Below are 22,010 nucleotides of genomic sequence, written 5' to 3'. Positions count from 1 at the left end.
ATTGTCAATGATCCCAGTCATAAACTGTTCTCTCAAATACCGCATGGCAAGCGGTACCGGAGTGCCAAGTCTAGGACAAAAAGGTTTCTCAACAGTTTCTACCCCCAAGCCATAAGACTCCTGAACAGGTAATCAAATGGCTACCCGGACTATTGTGATTTGTCGTCGTCCCCCAACTCCTCTTTTACGCTGCTGCTACTCTGTTTATCTTATGTGCATAGTCACTTTAACTAAACATTCATGTACATACTACCTCAATTGGCCCGACCAACCAATGCTCCTGCACATTGACTAACCGGGCTATCTGCATTGTGTCCCACCACCTCCTCTTTTTACGCTTCTGCTACTCTCTGTTCATCATATATGCACAGTCACTTTAATGATATCTACATGTACATACTTCCTCAATAAGCCTGACTAACATGTGTCTGTATATAGCCTTGCTACTCTTGTTTCAAATGTCTTTCTACTGTTTTATTTATTTACTTACCTACACACACACCTTTTTTTGGCACCATTGGTTAGAGCCTGTAAGTAAGCATTTCACTGAAAGGTGATGTACTGGGCCGTACGCACTACCATCTGTCAGTTAGGGGCTCATAAGTAAGCATAAGTAAGCATTTCACTGTAAGGTCTACACCTGTTGTATTAGGCGCACGTGACAAATCAACTTTGATTTGGGTTGCATCACTGCCTGTATGGCAACTGCTTGGCCTCCGACTGCAAGGCAAATCAAACTGTATTAGTCACATGCGCCGAATACAACTGGTGTAGACCTTACAGTGAAATGCTTACTTACGAGCCCCTAACCGACAGAGGGTAGTGCGTACGGCCCAGTACATCACCGGGGCCAAACTTCCTGCCATCCAGGACCTCTATACCAGGCGGTGTCAGAGGAAGGCCCTAAAAATTGTCAAGGACTCCAGCCACCATAGTCAGACTTTTCTCTCTGCTACCACATGGCAAGCAGTACCAGAGCACCAAGTCTAGGTCCAAGAGGCATGTCTAAACAGTTCTACCCCCAAGCCATAAGACTCCTGAACAGCTAATCAAATGGCTACCCAGACTATTTGCACTGCTGCTACTCTCTGTCATCTATACATAGCCACTTTAATAACTCTACCTACATGTACATCATTACCTTAATTACCTTGACACCAGTGCCCCTGCACATTAACATTGACTCTGTACCAGTACCCCTGTATATAGCCCCGCTATTGTTATTTACTGCTGCTCTTTAATGATTTGTTATTACTGGTATTTTCTTAACTGCATTGTTGGTTAAGGGCTTGTAAAGTAAGCATTTCACTGTAAGGTCTACACCTGTTGTATTCGTGATTTGATTCTGGGAACAGCATTTTATTTGGGATTTGAGCACTAATGGTAAAAGAGAGAACTACATACAAAAGTGTTAATGAAACAAGTTGAATATATAAAGAGTATATTTTCCTATAACATGTGACCACCATGATGAGGCACAAACTCACTGTTTTCCCCTCTTCCGTTTCCTTCTGAAATATCAGTTTTAATAATCACAAAATAAACTATAAAAGTAAAATAACTTGCTCTAACTTCTACCAGTTAAGACAAAGGGTGTCAATAATGTACAATATATTTCCAGCAACACATATCTTTTTTAAATGCCTGAAATATGATAAAACACAATAAGAAGAATAACAAATCAATAGTTAGTTAGCAATATTGGAATGTTTTCATCTCCAACACTATTCCAACAGTTTACATGAAGTCAGATTTGTGGATTTAATTGTAGGACCGTTATACCCGGAGTGCAGGATTGCTGACCAACAATCTAAATTCTGACAGGTTACTGCAAGGAAGACAAAAAGGCAAGTGTAGTTTTGAATAATTGCTGCCACTTTTGTTTTCCTGAGTTAAGTCAAACTCTAATAAAAATTCTTAGGCTTATATTACAACAACAAGGTAAAGGTCTTATCAAACAAACAGGACTATATTTGGGGAAAATAAAACATACTGGTACACAAAAAGGGTTTCACATAAAAGGTTCACATAAAATCAAATATTGATCTGAATTCATGCAATGATGATAGCTTGCACCTAGGCAGATTCCGGGGGCAGAGGTTAGGGGTCAGATGGGCTTGGTGGTGGTGTTGTAGACCAGGCGCTCCGTGTCCTCCCTGGTGTAGACCTGGGAGCCGTTGACGGGTACCCGCTGGCGCTGAGTCTGCTCCTTCTTGCCCTTCATGAAGCAGTAACACAGAACTACCAGCAGTATTATGATGGCCAGGCCAAGCAGTGCAGCTATCACTATGATTCCTGAGAGAGGATAGGCATGGGAGAGACACACACAGAGAGACACACACACACACCAGTAAGTCAATAACTATATGAAAGGATCCTGCATGTGTGGGGAAGCAAAAACTGGACAGACCGACAATCAATCATGTGCAACATTCACGGTGTTTGAGTAAAGTGAGGAAAATGTGCAGGGAAAAACACATCACAAGATCTTTGTGACCAGCTTTGACCCCCAAGGCCCTTAAACTTGACGGGGTGCAATAATTGGTTTTAAAAAGGATTATTGTCAGGGTGTCTTTTCCATGGAGTCCTGACGGGCCAAAGGCTCCATCTTGCAGAATAAAGAAGAGCTAATTACCTACATGGCCGTCAGTGTCCTGGTATTCATATCGGTTCGTTATTTCAAAGATGTCCTTTTCTGAACACATGGTAGGGAAAAGAGACAAGTCAGTTGTTACACAGCTACAGTATTGTTGATACACACAATGTAGTGGTGCTGACAGAGTATGTTCCTATCTCTGAAACATTTCATTATCATGATCTCAAAGGGTAATATAACAGTTAGGGATGCACAATATATCAGTAAGCATATCGAAATCAGACAATATTAGCTAAAAATGCCAACATCGGCTCTATGTATAGTTTGCCGATATGCAAAACCGATGTCAAAACTCACATGCATACCTGTATAACGTAGGTAGATGACGTAATGACGCATTCCTAACCTAGCCCACAATGTCTGCTGTGTGGATGTATTTTAAAGTTTCAAAGGAAGATGACAAAAACAGGCCTAATGCAACGTTTGTGCTGCTATTCTTTTCTGAGGGGAGAAAGTGCATCACCCCCAGACATTCAGCGACTATTTAGAACAAAAGCAGAAAAAAACGAAGTGCACTTTTCCAACTACGAAACAAGTTCAAGTCGATCACTCATTTGAATGAGTAAGAACATTTCTGCGAGACAACTCAAAGGCGAAATCCATTAACGCCAAGATAATGGAATTCATTGCCCATGACAATAAACCGATCTCTATGGTGGATGTTGGCTTTCGCCGACTGGTCGAGCACCTCGAGCTCCGGTACACACTAGCAAGTAGGCGCCATTCTAGAGATGTTGCCCTACCGGTATTACACAGTATTGTTGAAACGCACATCCATGAGCTACTTGCTATAGGCTGCTATTAGCTTCACGATTGACATTTGGATCAGCGATGTCAGCCCCATCAGCATGCCGAGTCTGACAGCACAGTAGGTCGACGAGGATTTTGTACTGAGAAAAGCCGTATTGCATGCTCAAGAAGGTGCTGGTTCTCATACTGCTGCTGCTATTTCAATGGTATTTGAGAACATGTTTGAAATACCCAAGAACAAAGTACACGCTGTGCTACGTGATAATGCACGTAACATGACAAAGGCTTTGGAAGAATGCGGAGTCGCCAGCTTGCCATGCATGGCACACACGCTGCAACTGGCTGTGAACGAAGGTGTTTTGGCCCAACGCAGCATATCTGACACAGTGGCAACAGGTAGGAAGATAGTGGGTCATTTTAAACACTCACAGCTCGCATACAGCCGCCAGCAAGCAATACAGAGGCAGCTTGGAGTGAAAACGAAAAGGCGTAAGCAAAACGTTTCCACCAGATGGAACATCACTTTTTACATGGAGAGCCTGCTGGAACAAAAACGAGTGCTTGGCATGTACGCAGCCAACTGAGTTACCTGCAACAATCAGTACAAACCAGTGGACTCTCATTGAGAACATGAATACACTGTTAGCTCCATTGGAACAACCGACTTGAGAAATAAGATCAAAATCTGCGTATGCAGCAGACGTGATAACCTCTGTCATGGCATTGAAATGCCTGCTCAACAAAACTGCCCACACAGACCGTAGGGTTAAAACTTACAAAAGTACTCTACTAGAGGCTGTGAACAAGTGATTCGGTGGCATTCACTCTGAGCCTCTTTACTGTGTCACCAACATGCTAGGTACAAGCAGACAAGAAACAGGGTTTCCGTGAAATGCTAGACAGCTGGACAAGATGAACATGGACACAGTGACAGTGCGCACTGAGGAAGAGAGGCCATGGACAGACAGAGCTGAAACTTCATTGCTTGACATGTATAATGAAATCCGGTTTGAGCATGAAACGACTGAACAAATGATCAACGAAACAGCACAGCAAGTAAGTGAAAGAAATTGGTTTTGATGATGTTTTACTGGTAATGGGGACATACTGTACGTGGTCAGTGTGTGTGTGTGTGTGTTTCAACTATTTAACTGTACTAGAATGCCTAAAAGGCCGCACATTTTTTTATATCGGTATCGTTTTTTTTGGCAAGGAAAATATTGGATATAGGTATCGGTTCAAAGTTCCATATCGGTTTATCCCTAATAACAGTGCAACAATTTTGAAAATCAGTTGAAAGTGTAGAATCAGTTGAAAACCTACCTGTTACCAGTTTACAGGTACTCATACAAGCATCCTCAGTGTCAAATCTGTTCTCATTCCCGTAGCAGCCGCCATAGTTGAAACGGAAGCACTTCTGGTAGACAGGGTTGTAGTACCACTTGGTAAAACTCTCCCGACAGTTTCCTGTTTTGGGGTGCTCCGTGCAGCGAACTGTGGTTGAAAGAACATGTGTGTGAGAGATCAGTGTTCGTAAGGAGAGCCAGAGTAGGGGTAGGCACCATATGTGATCAGTTAACTCAACAACAAAATCCGAGATTGATCCTGTTATTGTGAACATGTCTCAAAACAGTAAAACTCAACCTTTCTGTTCATCCACAGGAATTTGCAGTAGAATCTGGAAGTTCTTATTCACTGATGAAAGGAAGAAAACAAGAGTTAAAGGGTTACTTCTGGTTTTTGGCAATAAAGACATTTATCTACTTCCACAGCATCAGATTAATTCATTGATACCATTTTTATATCTCTGCATCCAGTTTGAAGGAGGTTATAGGTAGTTTTGCAAGCCAATTCTAACTAACGTTAGCGTTAACGCTAGTTAGCAACTTCCGTCAAACTGTTCGCAGAGAATGGTATCCACAAGTTCATCGGACTCTGGGGAAGTAGATCAAGGGCTTCATTGCCAAAATACCGAAGTATCCCTAAAGCAACATCACATGACAACAACTGAGCACCCCAATAGTTTCACTTCATGACTGCACTTGTAATGTAAGGTCAGTGGTAAGGCCAATGCAGTGTTGTATGTAAATTAGGGTTGGTTTGCATAGTCTGTACTTACAGTCCTCACAGTTCTCCTCATCTGAGCCGTCGCTGCACTGCTGCTCCTTGTCACACTCCAGGCCTCTGTCAAGGCAGCAGCCGTTGGTGCAGGAGAACTGGCCTGACCCACAGGGTACTCCACACACCTCTAAAACACAACAACACACACAGGTGAACTGGGGACCTCACACACCTCTAAACATAATACATAGGTTGAACTAGGGACCTCTCACACCTCTAAACATAATACACAGGTGAACTGGGGACCTCTCACACCTCTAAACATAATACACAGGTTGAACTAGGGACCTCTCACACCTCTAAACATAATACACAGGTGAACTGGGGACCTCTCACACCTCTAAACATAATACACAGGTGAACTGGGGACCTCTCACACCTCTAAACATAATACACAGGTGAACTGGGGACCTCTCACACCTCTAAACATAATACACAGGTGAACTAGGGACCTCTCACACCTCTAAACATAATACACAGGTGAACTAGGGACCTCTCACACCTCTAAACATAATACACAGGTGAACTAGGGACCTCTCACACCTCTAAACATAATACACAGGTGAACTAGGGACCTCTCACACCTCTAAACATAATACACAGGTGAACTGGGGACCTCTCACACCTCTAAACATAATACACAGGTGAACTGGGGACCTCTCACACCTCTAAACATAATACTCAGGTGAACTAGGGACCTCTCACACCTCTAAACATAATACACAGGTGAACTAGGGACCTCTCACACCTCTAAACATAATACACAGGTGAACTGGGGACCTATCACACCTCTAAACATAATACTCAGGTGAACTGGGGACCTATCACACCTCTAAACATAATACACAGGTGAACTGGGGACCTATCACACCTCTAAACATAATACACAGGTGAACTGGGGACCTATCACACCTCTAAACATAATACACAGGTGAACTGGGGACCTATCACACCTCTAAACATAATACACAGGTGAACTAAACATAATACACAGGACCTCTCACACCTCTAAACATAATACACAGGTGAACCTCTCAGGGGACCTATCACACCTCTAAACATAATACACAGGTGAACTGGGGACCTATCACACCTCTAAACATAATACACAGGTGAACTGGGGACCTATCACACCTCTAAACATAATACACAGGTGAACAGGGGACCTATCACACCTCTAAACATAATACTCAGGTGAACAGGTGAACTGGACCTATCACACCTCTAAACATAATACACAGGTGAACTGGGGACCTATCACACCTCTAAAAACATAATACACAGGTGAACAGGGACCTATCACACCTCTAAACATAATATGCAGGTGAACTGTGGACCTATCACACCTAAACATAAACATAATACGAGGTGAACAGGAACAGACCTCTCACACCTCTAAACATAATACACAGGTGAACAGGGACCTCTCACACCTCTAAACATAATACCTCTCACAGGTGAACTGGGGACCTATCTAAACACCTCTAAACATAATACTCAGGTAAACTGGGGACCTAACACACCTCTAAACATAATACTCAGGTGAACAGGGGACCTATCACACCTCTAAACATAATACACAGGTGAACTAGGGACCTCTCACACCTCTAAACATAATACACAGGTGAACTAGGGACCTCTCACACCTCTAAACATAATACACAGGTGAACTGGGGACCTATCACACCTCTAAACATAATACTCAGGTGAACTGGGGACCTATCACACCTCTAAACATAATACTCAGGTGAACAGGGGACCTATCACACCTCTAAACATAATACACAGGTGAACAGGGGACCTATCACACCTCTAAACATAATACACAGGTGAACTGGGGACCTATCACACCTCTAAACATAATACACAGGTGAACAGGGGACCTATCACACCTCTAAACATAATACACAGGTGAACTAGGGACCTCTCACACCTCTAAACATAATACTCAGGTGAACAGGGGACCTCTCACACCTCTAAACATAATACACAGGTGAACAGGGGACCTATCACACCTCTAAACATAATACACAGGTGAACTAGGGACCTCTCACACCTCTAAACATAATACACAGGTGAACAGGGGACCTATCACACCTCTAAACATAATACACAGGTGAACTGGGGACCTCTCACACCTCTAAACAGGTGAACTATAACACCTCTAAACATAATACACAGGTGAACTGGGGACCTATCACACCTCTAAACATAATACACAGGTGAACAGGGGACCTATCACACCTCTAAACATAATACACAGGTGAACTGGGGACCTCTCACACCTCTAAACATAATACTCAGGTGAACAGGGACCTATCACACCTCTAAACATAATACTCAGGTGAACTGGGGACCTAACACACCTCTAAACATAATACACAGGTGAACAGGGGACCCTATCACATCTCTAAACATAATACACAGGTGAACAGGGGAGACCAATCACACCTCTAAACATAATACTCAGGTGAACAGGGACCTCTCACACCTCTAAACATAATACTCAGGTGAACTAGGGACCTCTCACACCTCTAAACATAATACACAGGTGAAGAGGGGACCTCTCACACCTCTAAACATAATACTCAGGTGAACTGGGGACCTATCACACCTCTAAACATAATACTCAGGTAAACTGGGGACCTATCACACCTCTAAACATAATACACAGGTGAACAGGAGACCTAACACAACAACACAGAGGTGAGCAGAAGAGGTGAGGTAAAAGTGACTTTTAGATTCACCTTATAGGATACAGAAGTAATACAGGTAACTGATAAGTCTCAATAGATATGCATCAGTCAACAGATACATATATTTCATATACATATATTTGCCGTATGTCAATGACTGGGGGAGGCATAGCCAAAACGCTGGAGCTTACAAGTACAGCTACTTTCTATAGTCATACACCTGAGGACGATAAATGTAAGTCAGTCTTACCTCTAGGGGCTGGAAGTGGTCCAGTTCTACCTCTGTGAATAACTACAAGAAAGGAAACACCAATCAACCAACCAATCTTCTCCAAAAACTGTTCTCAGAAGAACAAGAGGGATCTGTATAGTACCTGACACACCATCACAGGCGTTGGCACACTCCTGGAGGGAGAGGTAGTTGTTAAGGTTCTCTCTGCAGCCCCCAAACAGGAACTCCTCACACCTCTCTGAGGCAGCATTGTAATGCCAGCGGGGGAAGGATCCGCGACAGGGACCCACCTTCTTGGGGACCATGCAGTGATCTGAAGGATGACGCATCAGAGAGTGGCTATTAGATATAACTGGCGATTAGATATAACATTATGTAATAAAACAATACACACATGTCATGTGAATGTAATTTTATGTTGTGGTTCAGTGGTGGAAGCCCAGACAGAATCATGTGTAACACTTTTTGGGGAAAAACATTGCTTATAAACTGCTTACATAATCATTGCGTCAAACAGCTCATTACCTTAAATAGCTGCACTGCTTGGCCTGTCAAACAGCTCAACACTTAATTATTTTCTTATAAACATAACATAGAAGTTAAACATATCTTCAAATATTTTTTTTTTTTTAATTGTGTAAAATATTAGAGAGCCAGTCAATATTTTATTTATTTTATCTTTAATTCTGCATTGTTGGAAAAGGACCCGTAAGTAAGCATTTCACCGTGACTCTACACCTGTTGTTTACAAAGCATGTCACAAATAAAATGGTATTTTTGATTGGACCTGATGTGTCAAATATAAAAAAGCTAAGTAACTTTCCCTAAAACCAGGACTACTTCATCCACTGAAAATACATGTGGATGGTCTGGCTTGTGAACAGACATGTGGTAAACCCAAAGAAAGCAGACATAACTGTCAGAGGAAGCGGTTTCACTTGTGCAACGCAAAGCTGTGCGCCTCACGACAAGCTAGTGGATGCATCGGGACTACCCTGCATTACATTAGCCAGCCATTCCGTCATTACAACATGACTGGGTTAATTGAGACATTAAGAATAACAATAGGTACAGAACCATGTGTGTACCACAGTCAATGTAAAACGCTAATAGCCATTCACAGTACATATATTTTGCTGAGAGGGGGTTCATGTTGTCAGGGTATCTTTAATTGTGATTCTACTAGCATGATCATTGTAATTCATACAGCATTAACGCATGCAGCCATTTAGCTGTACGTGTTGTGAGACTCAGGTCAGGGGTCACTATGCATTGGCCTTTCCACAGAGGAACATTCCTAACACCATTCAGTAGAGACTAGTTAATGGGTAACTGGATCAATGAATGGTTAATAGTCTCTGCTCAGTCTGTTAAGACTGGACCAACATGCTCCAAATTGTATAACTGACTCAGAAACCACTTCAAAGTGTTTGAGTATCAAGAGTCTGTATTTAGAGTGCCATGACATTAAAGGAGTTTGCGTGAGTTTGTGAAACCCAAGCTGAAACCAGACAGACAGGTTAAGGGGGAGGGCAGGGTAGGAAGGAAAGAGGGAGCAGAGTGTGAGGGAGGGAAATCCCCACAGCTTTCCTGACTTCCTGTGTCTGCTGATAGCCCAGGAAAAGTGTCTATCCATTCCATACACATTCATGTAACTGGGCATGGCAGAGAAAACCCTTCCAATTGTCTGATTCCTAAGTATTCCCTGTTACCCTATAATGAACAGCCAGGCAGCACTGTTGATCAACCAAGTATCTACCAAGTGTGATAATGAGTTGTCATCCTGTTATGAGCCAAAACGGTCATTCTTGGAGGACATATGGGCTTTTCAGTCACTCACTGCCATGGAGTAAACAGCTACTAGGAAAAGAAGAATACTACGCTGTTGTCTCTGGCGATTGAGCCCACATATAGATGTACAAGCTGAGACAAATCTACTTATGAATGTGCTTTCTGAAATCTGGAAATGTTGATTTCGTTCTACGGGAATCAGAGGAGCTTGCCTGGACAGGTCTTTTTGACAGTATTCTCATGCCATGTCACGTGGCATGAAAAGTAGATGAGTTGATTACAACAAGACTTGATATCATAATCAACTTAAACCAGTACAACCGATAAGAGTCATCAGCAAGCATTTGAAAGTCATAAAAATGAGTAATGAACTTAACATGCCACATACACTGAGTGCAGAAAACATTAGGTACACCTTCCTAATATTGAGTTGCACCCCCTATTGCCCCCAGAGCAGCCTCAATTCGTTGGTGCATGGACTCTACAAGGTGTCGAAAGTATTCCACAAGGTTGTTGACTCCGATGCATCCCAAAGTTGTGTAAAGTTGGCTGGATGTCTTTTGGGTGTTGGACCATTCTTGATATACACAGGAAACTGTTGTGAGTGAACAACCCAGGAGTGAAAAACGTAGTAGCGTTGCAATTATTGACACACTCAAACTGGTGCGCCTGGCACCTACTACCATACCCTGTTCAAATGCACTTAAATATTTTGTCTTGCCCATTCACACTCAATGGCACACATACACAATCCACGTCTCAATTGACTCAAGGCTTAAAACTCCTTCTTTAACCTGTCTCCTCCCCTTCATCTACAGTACACTGATTGAAGTGGATTTAACAAGTGATATCAATAAGGGATCAAGCGTTCACCTGGATTCACCTGGTCAGTCTGTCATTGAAAGAGTTCCTGATGTTTTGCACACTCAGTGTATACTTGTAATCGGGTATTTCTTTTTCACATAAAAATTCCAACTGCAGAGACAGTTCCCTCAGTTTAGAAGGAAAACATTTAAGTGATTTATATTCCTAACATCGCATTCACTTGCATTATGCGTTCAGTGACCAATATGGTCAGAAGGGCATCAGTTCTTCTCACCTCAATGTCAAAGTTTCTCATAGTATTTCCACATTGTCCCTACTCCAAACATGACAGATCACTCGGATGTAGACCACTTCAAAGATCATTGTCACTTTAGATTGATTTCATACACAGGCAACGAACTGTATATAAATGCATTGAAATTCAATAAATACAGCATGTCCCTTCACCCTCAAAACAACTGTGTTAAACTGTGTAGCTCGGTGTGCTTTGCAGGTGTTTCACATATACTTTAGTATACTCACTCTCAGACTGCTCAGGGGTAAGCACAAGGACAGTGATCTGGGTTTGGTCGGACTGCCCACTGGAGTCTGTGACGGTCAGTTGGAACTTGTACACTCCAGACGCCAGGTTGGACACGATCACCTGGTCTTTAAATGTAGTTTTCTAGGAGACAAGGAAAGAAAATGTATCAATGTTTTCTTGTGTGGCAGAACATTGAAAATAGAGAAGCTTTAATTGTGATCCTCATCCTCTGGTGTTCCCAGGGTGACCTGTTCTTCTCATGTATTTTTACACAGTGAAAGAGCAATCACCATTAACTCTGATCAGGTAAATGCCCCAAACATCCCAATAAAGCCTGACCAGTGCTCCCTGATGACCCAGTCATCATCGCCCACCTCAATGACAGCGGAGGTGTTCCCTGACACTAGGTGCCACTGGTACGTGACAATATCGTGGTCGTCCTTGCTCTCGTTGCCATTCAGAGTTAAACTTTCCTGGGGCTGCACCACTCTGTCCGGACCTCCATTGGCCTCTGGAGGATTGTCCACTTCACCTGGAAGTTGAATACAACCTTCATCACGTTCAATACAACATATTCATACTGAAAATACATGCAGCTTTAAGATATCCCGTTAGGTTAAAGATACACAGATCATTTGGCTGGTTGAAATTTGAATAAGTTTCATTTTTTTTGAAGGGTTTTGAGTGTCAACACATTAACAACATAAGGTTCAGGAAATCAATTTGTTTGGTGGTGCTCATGCCCAGTTGCTAACTACATCCTGTTGACATACATTATTCACTCAAGTCTGCAATCCATTACTTGACTCACAGCACAATACCAATCTCCCCTGTAAGAAGCTTTCTCAGCAGCAATGAGGTGAAAACTGAAACCTCAGACTGTGACAAGGGGCCTTATAATGAGCCATAGAATAAGCCCTATATTGAGCCATGGAGTGTGTGGGTAATGCTCTTCTCTAAGCAGGTGGTTTCACCTCCTCTGGAGATAAAGGGCCTGTCTGTTGTGATTCAAACCACAGATTGTCCAAGTGTAGTGCATTGCTTTCTCTGCTCATAATAATATAGCTAAATGGTATGGGTGTTCATGTTCCTTTAGTAACCGGTTCAATGGAGACATGAAGTTCATTGGAGGCTTAATTAGTTAATTTGATGAGTGTCTATGTTGTGATGTGTGAGAGTGATACCTGGGTCTCCCGTTTCAACCTGGACTCTGGGGTAGACATAACATAGTAAATGTAAATCCAGGACACTCCGTATGGTATGTATTAATTTGTGGATGTCCATTATCCATTTCGTATGTTTTACGAATTACAATTTGTATGACATGTTACGAATTGAAATTTGTACATGTTACAAATTGCAAAGACAATACCAAATATAACATATACTAATTTGAGTATCCCAGTTCCAATTCATCCCAAAGGTGTTCGATAGGGTTGAGGTCAGGGCTATGTGCAGGTCAGTCAAATTCTTCCACATCAATCCCAAAAAACTATTTCTGTTTTGACTTCACTTTGTGCACGGGAGCATTGTCATGCTGAAAAAGGAAAGGAAACGGTTGCCACAAAGTCAGAAGCACAGAATCGTCTAGAATGTCCTTGAATGCTATAGCATTAAGATTTCCCTTCACTGAAAGTAAGGGGCCTAGCCCGAACCATGAAAAACAGCCCCAGACCATTATTCTTCCTCCTCCAAAATGTACAGTTGGCACTATGCAGTCGGGCAGGTAGCGTTCTCCTGGCATCCGCCAAACCCATCGCGTGAAGTGTGATTCATCACTCCAGAGAACGTGTTTCCACTGCTCCAGAGTCCAATGGCGGAGAGCTTTACAAAACTCTAGCCGATGCTTGGCATTGTGATCTTAGGCTTGTGTGCGGCTGTTCGGCCATGGAAACCCATTTCATTAAGCTCCTTGACGAACAGTTATTGTGCTGATGTTGCTTAAAGAGGCAGTTTGGAACTCAGTAGTGAGTGTTGCAACCGAGGAAAGACGATTTTTACACACTACAGCACTCGGCAGTCCTGTTCTGTGAGCTTGTGTGGCCTAACACTTTGCGGCTAAGCCGTTGTTGCTCCTAGATGTTTCCACTTCACAATAACAACACTTACAGATGACCGGGGCAGCTCTAGCAGGGCAGAAAAATTGAAGAACTGACTTGTTGGAAAGGTGGCATCCTATGACGGTGCCACGTTGAAAGTCACTGAGCTCTTCAGTATGGGCCATTCTACTGCCAATGTTCAAATGTTTGTCTATGGAGATTTAATGGCTGTGTGATTGATTTTATACACCGGTCAGCAAAGGGTGTGGCTTAAATAGCAGAATCCACATACTTTTGGCCATGTAGTGCATCTTCTGACCAGGGGGAGTTTTCTTGAGAGCCCTGACGCTTTTGGAAGCATAAGGAAAGTGTCTTTCATACCAGCAAGAAATACTTTTCAAATAACTAAAAGGTTAAATTCCTAAACACCTTTTTAGGGTTAGTGTACCCACACCACCATATTTCCATGTTACTTTGTATATTAACAGAAGACAGAGGGACCACCTGTGCTAATTTAGCACGTGAACACCTGTGTGTGTACCTGAAGGCAGGCAGAAATGTGTTGTCACAGGCTGCAACTGGGATAAAGACAGTTTAAACAGTGCAGTAAATGTATATGTAGCATTTGTGAAATGATGATGTGATATGAAGTAAAGCTTTAGGTTCCTTGAACCATATTATGCATTTGAGAATAGATTCACGTTTATATTTTGGCTGTTTTGGTTGCCAGAGCCAGTCTACCTCTGAAAAGAGCATGTAAGGTCATTGGACGTAAATGTAATGGTAAGCCCTTTAAGGGTACATAGTGGGCAGTCTGAGACCAGTCTGCCTGTTTTACCTGGGAGGTTTTTTGTGGCCAGATCACTTTCATACACCACGTCTCTGATGTAGTTCAGGAATCCCTTCTTCCTGACAAACCGGCAGACGTACTGCTGCTTGTATAGACAGTCAAAGAGAAAGCATGACTTGATCATGCCCTCACCGGAGCCATTCTCCATGAAAGCGACATTACACTTGGGATCTTTGCAGCACGAGCGTATACAGTCATTGGTGCTCTCAACCTTCGGTTTAATGATGAAAGTCGCACCGTATTTCACCGAGTCATCCGTGTCGAGAACGAAATCTTCTCTGCCCTTTTCGAAACTGTCCAAACACTGTTCCCCGAATGGCTGGGCCTCAGCGCGTACCAGGAAAACGATAAAGCACACCAAAGCGCCCAATAACAATCCAATTGGGAGAGTAGTCATTCTACAAAACAGTCCAAGAAAACTATTTCCTACAAATATAGGATAATCCAACAGATGACCTGAAAACAGAGCGATATATAGTCAACTTCAAATAACATATCATGGAATGCATTAACTAAATATACATTATCATTCAAATAAATAGTCGTAACATGATCTAAATAACATGCAAAACACCATGCAGTCTATCTTTATACTATACACACACACCAATCAATTGTATAGAAACGTTCACCACTTTTGTATATCTCTGTTCCTCTGATTTCAAAGGTAAGAATTACGTCAAACATACAAATAAATAATCAAGATCCAACTCTTCTGTAAACTTTATAGATTCATATTTGTTCAAAACAGCACTAGAAATTAACGTGTCACCTGTAAATTCTGTATCTGTCGTCGATTATAAAGAAACAACCGAATATCTTTACAATTCACAGGTGTGTCACTCTCTCTCTCTTCGGGTACCTGTTACATACAGGAAGTGAAATCTAACCAAAGAGGTGACCGGAGGCGCAAAGCACATTGGCACTCCCATTTCGAGATGTGTCGGAGTAGAAGAAGACTTCACCAAACATAGGATTAATGAGTTGCTTGAATCTGTAGAGTAATGTATATTTCATTGGTTATCTAAATTTCCCAATTCGTTATTATTTATACGAGAGGACTTTAACATTACTATAGATAATTCAACTGATAGATGGCCCCCAGGTAGGCCAACGAATCAGAATTTGGGTTAAATATATATTTTTTTATGGATAAATGTGATCTTACTGACATATGGAGAGAGAGGTTTCCAGCTGACAGATCATTCACTTGGAGTAATAAGACAGGTTCCAGACTGTGTCTGAGACTTTTTTTGCCCCACTGTATGTGGGAGGCAACATCCAATATTTTTTCCAACAGATATGATCAAAAAATGATTCCAATAAGGTATGACATAAGACACAACATCATGTTGAAACAGGTCACGTGTAGTTCTATTGTTGCTGTATGGACCAAAAGAAATACATATCGTTCCTACTGATGAGTAATCAAAGGTCAATTCTGAGGGTCAGGTCTGGACATGTTCCTGAATAATAAAGCAACACCTGAGGGAATGGTATCTAAAATGACTGCAAAATCTTTAGGTGTTACAGGGACCTTGTAAAGTGATAAGAATTCCTCATAGATAAGTAAAAGACCCTCTGCATTTACGAGTTGGCTCACCAATAGGATATTGTTTTGGAACCAATATTCTACAATTTATTTTTTATTTTTTATACAATATCTCCTGATAATTCAAGATATAGGCTAATATCTGTGTGTAGAGAAATGATGCTTATAAATTAAGGACCATGACAAGAAAACCTGCCAATGAAAAGCAGAGTTTCACTGGAACTGTCAATATTATAATTGCAAACCAACATGAAGCTAAGGCCACCAAATGTAGAGAGTACATGATGAAGAAAACATTTCCACATAGAAGTGGGTGTTAGGAATTGTGTTATCCAATTGATCTCAATAGTATTATTAAAAGTAGAAAAGTCCAGAAAATTCAGCCCACCATACTCATAAGTGTTCATTACAATAGTTTCCCTAACGTAACGGGTACTGTTTCTCAACAGAAAGTTGAAAAGCATCTGGTCTATCTCTTTGCTTATTTTACTGTCAAGATTAAAAAGATAGAGCAGTGTATGTTAGGTTAGAGATATCGTTAGAGATATGTTTGTTTCTTATGAAGCCAGACTGTGATTCATCATTGATTGCATCCAGGACTTTTATTTTTTATTTAACCTTTAATTAACTAGGCAAGTCATTTAAGAAGAAATTCTTATTTACAATGACGGCCTACCGGGGAACAGTGGGTTAACTGCCTTGTTCAGGGTCAGAACGACAGATTTGAGCTGAAAGCTGTTTTTCACTATTTCACTATGGCTTAAGTCATCAATCTAACAAAGGGGCAATATTTTATTGATGTAGTAGTGTCCCCCCTAGAAAACTATGACCTTTGGCTTTAACCTGGAATTGTTTATTTATGTCTGAGAGAAAAAAAACTGTTCAACCCATTATGATCTATTACACAATAAAAAATATGATAAAACATATGCAAATATGATAATATGATAAAAAATGTATGTATACAGCGGCAAGAAAAAGTATGTGAATCCTTTGGAATTACCTGGACTTCTGCATAAATTGGTCATAGCATTTGATCTTATCTTCATCTAAGTCACAACAATAGACAAACACAGTCTGCTTAAACTAATAACACACAAACAATTATAAGTGTTCATGTCTTTATTTAACACACTGTGGACCATGCCCCAGGACTACCTGACATGATGACTCCTTGCTGTCCCCGGTCCACCTGGCCGTGCTGCTGCTCCAGTTTCAACTGTTCTGCCTTATTATTATACGACCATGCTGGTCATTTATGAACATTTGAACATCTTGTCCATGTTCTGTTATAATCTCTACCCAGCACAGCCAGAAGAGGACTGGCCACCCCACATATGCTCTCTCTAATTCTCTCTTTCTTTCTCTCTCTCGGAGGACCTGAGCCCTAGGACCATGCCCCAGGACTACCTGACATGATGACTCCTTGCTGTCCCCAGTCCACCTGACCGTGCTGCTACTCCAGTTTCAACTGTTCTGCCTTATTATTATACGACCATGCTGGTCATTTATGAACATTTGAACATCTTGGCCATGTTCTGTTATAATCTCCACCCGGCACAGCCAGAAGAGGACTGGCCACCCCACATAGCCTGGTTCCTCTCTAGGTTTCTTCTTAGGTTTTGGCCTTACTAGGGAGTTTTCCTAGCCACTGTGCTTCTACACCTGCATTGCTTGCTGTTTGGGGTTTTAGGCTGGGTTTCTGTACAGCACTTTGAGATATCAGCTGATGTACGAAGGGCTATATAAATACATTTGATTTGTGTAAACATTCATAGTGCAGGGTGGGAAAAGTATGTGAAACCTTGGTTTTAATAACTGGTTGACCCTGCTTTGGCAGCAATAACCTCAACCAAATGTTTTCTGTAGTTGCGGATCAGACCTGCACAATGGTCAGGAGGAATTTTGAACCGTTCCTCTTTTCAAAACTGTTTCAGTTCAGCAATATTCTTGGGATGTCTGGTGTGAACTGCTCTCTTGAGGTCATGCCACAGCATCTCAGTCCAGTTGAGGTCATCTCAAACCATCTAAATTGGGTTGAGGTTTGGTGATTGTGGAGGCCAGGCCATCTGATGCAGCACTCCTACAGATTCAACCCTAAATCTATTCGGGACTGTCTGGAACCTGTTTAGATGGTTTGGGATGAGTTGGACCGCAGAGTCAAGGAAAAGCAGCCAACAAGTGCTCAGCATATGTGGTAACTCCTTTGAGACTGTTGGAAAAGCATTCCTCATGAAGCTGGTTGAGAGAATGCCAAGATTGTGCAAAGCTGTCATCAAGTTAAAGGGTGGCTACTTTGAAGAAACTAAAATATAAAATATGTTTTACATTTTATTTGTGATTTTGATTTGTTTAACACTTTTTTGATTACTACATGATTCCATGTGTGTTATTTCATAGTTTTGATGTCTTCACTATTATTCTACAATGTAGAAAAATAGTAAAAATAAAGAAAACCCCTTGACTGAGTAGGTATGTCCAAACTTTTAGCTGGTACTGTATATACAGTGGCAAGAAAAATTGAAATCACTCTCCTTGTTCAAATAGCCCTTACACAGCCTGGACACATTTTGATATCTCACAGGTCTGTGAGAGCCAGAAATCTTGCTTGTTTGTAGGTGACCAAATACTTATTTTCCACCATAATTTGCAAATAAATTCATTAAAAATCCTACAATGTGATTTTCTGGATTTTTTTCTCTCATTTTGTCTGTCATAGTTGAAGTGTACCTATGATGAGAATTACAGGCCTCTATCATCTTTTTAAGTGGGAGAACTTGCACAATTGGTGGCTGACTAAATACTTTTTTGCCCCACTGTACCTACTTATTAACAAAATTATTCATAAATATTATCCTGTAAACCACTACATTAAGAAGTTTAAAAAGCTAAACTCAAATAGTACCTTCTGTAAGGACCACCCAGAAACAGTGTTATTATATCTTTGGCATTGTGTTCATGTAAAGAGGCTATTCCCAAGGGGTATGCGCAATGCTGTCGGTAGTACATTTAAGACATTTACATTTAAGTCATTTAGCAGACGCTCTTATCCAGAGCGACTTACAAATTGGTGCATACACCTTATGACATCCAGTGGAACAGCCACTTTACAATAGTGCATCTAAATCTTTTTAGGGGGGTGAAAAGGATTACTTACCCTATCCTAGGTATTCCTTGAAGAGGTGGGGTTTCAGGTGTCTCCGGAAGGTGGTGATTGACTCCGCTGTCCTGGTGTCGTGAGGGAGTTTGTTCCACCATTGGGGGGCCAGAGCAGCGAACAGTTTTGACTGGGCTGAGCGGGAACTGTACTTCCTCAGTGGTAGGGAGGCGAGCAGGCCAGAGGTGGATGAACACAGTGCCCTTGTTTGGGTGTAGGGCCTGATCAGAGCCTGGAGGTACTGAGGTGCCGTTCCCCTCACAGCTCCGTAGGCAAGCACCATGGTCTTGTAGCGGATGCGAGCTTCAACTGGAAGCCAGTGGAGAGAGCGGAGGAGCGGGGTGACGTGAGAGAACTTGGGAAGGTTGAACACCAGACGGGCTGCGGCGTTCTGGATGAGTTGTAGGGGTTTAATGGCACAGGCAGGGAGCCCAGCCAACAGCGAGTTGCAGTAATCAAGACGGGAGATGACAAGTGCCTGGATTAGGACCTGCGCCGCATCCTGTGTGAGGCAGGGTCGTACTCTGCGGATGTTGTAGAGCATGAACCTACAGGAACGGGACACCGCCTTGATGTTAGTTGAGAACGACAGGGTGTTGTCCAGGATCACGCCAAGGTTCTTAGCGCTCTGGGAGGAGGACACAATGGAGTTGTCAACCGTGATGGCGAGATCATGGAACGGGCAGTCCTTCCCCGGGAGGAAGAGGAGCTCCGTCTTGCTGAGGTTCAGCTTGAGGTGGTGATCCATCATCCACACTGATATGTCTGCCAGACATGCAGAGATGCGATTCGCCACCTGGTCATCAGAAGGGGAAAGGAGAATATTAATTGTGTGTCGTCTGCATAGCAATGATAGGAGAGACCATGTGAGGTTATTACAGAGCCAAGTGACTTGGTGTATAGCGAAAATAAGAGAGGGCCTAGAACAGAGCCCTGGGGGACACCAGTGGTGAGAGCGCGTGGTGAGGAGACAGATTCTCGCCACGCCACCTGGTAGGAGCGACCTGTCAGGTAGGACGCAATCCAAGCGTGGGCCGTGCCGGAGATGCCCAACTCGGAGAGGGTGGAGAGGAGGATCTGATGGTTCACAGTATCGAAGGCAGCCGATAGGTCTAGAAGGATGAGAGCAGAGGAGAGAGAGTTAGCTTTAGCAGTGCGGAGCGCCTCCGTGATACAGAGAAGAGCAGTCTCAGTTGAATGACTAGTCTTGAAACCTGACTGATTTGGATCAAGAAGGTCATTCTGAGAGAGATAGCGGTAGAGCTGGCCAAGGACGGCACGCTCAAGAGTTTTGGAGAGAAAAGAGAGAAGGGATACTGGTCTGTAGTTGTTGACATCGGAGGGATCGAGTGTAGGTTTTTTCAGAAGGGGTGCAACTCTCGCTCTCTTGAAGACGGAAGGGACGTAGCCAGCGGTCAGGGATGAGTTGATGAGCGAGGTGAGGTAAGGGAGAAGGTCTCCGGAAATGGTCTGGAGAAGAGAGGAGGGGATAGGGTCAAGCGGGCAGGTTGTTGGGCGGCCGGCCGTCACAAGACGCAAGATTTCATCTGGAGAGAGAGGGGAGAAAGAGGTCAGAGCATAGGGTAGGGCAGTGTGAGCAGAACCAGCGGTGTCGTTTGACTTAGCAAACGAGGATCGGATGTCGTCGACCTTCTTTTCAAAATGGTTGACGAAGTCATCTGCAGAGAGGGAGGAGGGGGGGGGGATTCAGGAGGGAGGAGAAGGTGGCAAAGAGCTTCCTAGGGTTAGAGGCAGATGCTTGGAATTTAGAATGGTAGAAAGTGGCTTTAGCAGCAGAGACAGAGGAGGAAAATGTAGAGAGGAGGGAGTGAAAGGATGGCAGGTCCGCAGGGAGGCGAGTTTTCCTCCATTTCCGCTCGGCTGCCCGGAGCCCTGTTCTGTGAGCTCGCAATGAGTCGTCGAGCCACGGAGCGGGAGGGGAGGACCGAGCCGGCCTGGAGGATAGGGGACATAGAGAGTCAAAGGATGCAGAAAGGGAGGAGAGGAGGGTTGAGGAGGCAGAATCAGGAGATAGGTTGGAGAAAGTTTGAGCAGAGGGAAGAGATGATAGGATGGAAGAGGAGAGAGTAGCGGGGGAGAGAGAGCGAAGGTTGGGACGGCGCGATACCATCCGAGTAGGGGCAGTGTGGGAAGTGTTGGATGAGAGCGAGAGGGAAAAGGATACAAGGTAGTGGTCGGAGACTTGGAGGGGAGTTGCAATGAGGTTAGTGGAAGAACAGCATCTAGTAAAGATGAGGTCAAGCGTATTGCCTGCCTTGTGAGTAGGGGGAAGGTGAGAGGGTGAGGTCAAAAGAGGAGAGGAGTGGAAAGAAGGAGGCAGAGAGGAATGAGTCAAAGGTAGACGTGGGGAGGTTAAAGTCGCCCAGAACTGTGAGAGGTGAGCCGTCCTCAGGAAAGGAGCTTATCAAGGCATCAAGCTCATTGATGAACTCTCCAAGGGAACCTGGAGGGCGATAAATGATAAGGATGTTAAGCTTGAAAGGGCTGGTAACTGTGACAGCATGGAATTCAAAGGAGGCGATAGACAGATGGGTAAGGGGAGAAAGAGAGAAAGACCACTTGGGAGAGATGAGGATCCCGGTGCCACCACCCCGCTGACCAGAAGCTCTCGGGGTGTGCGAGAACACGTGGGCGGACGAGGAGAGAGCAGTAGGAGTAGCAGTGTTATCTGTGGTGATCCATGTTTCCGTCAGTGCCAAGAAGTCGAGGGACTGGAGGGAGGCATAGGCTGAGATGAACTCTGCCTTGTTGGCCGCAGATCGGCAGTTCCAGAGGCTACCGGAGACCTGGAACTCCA

At 43.2% G+C, this 22,010-nt stretch overlaps 1 protein-coding gene across 1 annotated transcript; it reads right to left on the bottom strand.

Annotated features, from left to right (window-relative positions):
* Positions 1–1,338: 1,338 nt before the first annotated feature.
* LOC118362425 (kunitz-type protease inhibitor 1-like) lies at positions 1,339–15,422 on the bottom strand. The gene is made up of 11 exons (XM_035742747.2): positions 15,256–15,422; positions 14,472–14,939; positions 11,969–12,126; positions 11,594–11,735; positions 8,598–8,768; positions 8,474–8,515; positions 5,526–5,654; positions 5,051–5,101; positions 4,730–4,900; positions 2,636–2,695; positions 1,339–2,295 (listed from the first exon to the last, which is right to left on the bottom strand). The coding sequence occupies exons 2-11, from the start codon at positions 14,878–14,880 to the stop codon at positions 2,108–2,110; spliced, it is 1,521 nt and encodes a 506-aa protein (XP_035598640.1). The 5' UTR covers positions 14,881–14,939; positions 15,256–15,422; the 3' UTR covers positions 1,339–2,107.
* Between the last annotated feature and the right edge of the window lie 6,588 nt (positions 15,423–22,010).

Source organism: Oncorhynchus keta, chromosome 29 (assembly GCF_023373465.1).
Source record: "Oncorhynchus keta strain PuntledgeMale-10-30-2019 chromosome 29, Oket_V2, whole genome shotgun sequence".
Classification (NCBI taxonomy): Eukaryota; Metazoa; Chordata; class Actinopteri; order Salmoniformes; family Salmonidae; genus Oncorhynchus; species Oncorhynchus keta.
The sequence above is the reverse complement of the archived record's forward strand: the minus strand, read 5'-3'. Positions and strand labels throughout refer to the sequence as shown.

Excerpts from the sequence above, each read along its gene's own strand:
- LOC118362425 (XM_035742747.2), bottom strand. The coding sequence starts at position 14,880 with ATGACTACTCTCCCAATTGGATTGTTATTGGGCGCTTTGGTGTGCTTT. Across the intron at positions 11,736-11,968 it reads ACACCTCCGCTGTCATTGAG|AAAACTACATTTAAAGACCA; the intron begins GTGGGCGATGAT and ends CTTGTCTCCTAG. Across the intron at positions 8,769-11,593 it reads TACCCCTGAGCAGTCTGAGA|ATCACTGCATGGTCCCCAAG; the intron begins GTGAGTATACTA and ends GTCATCCTTCAG.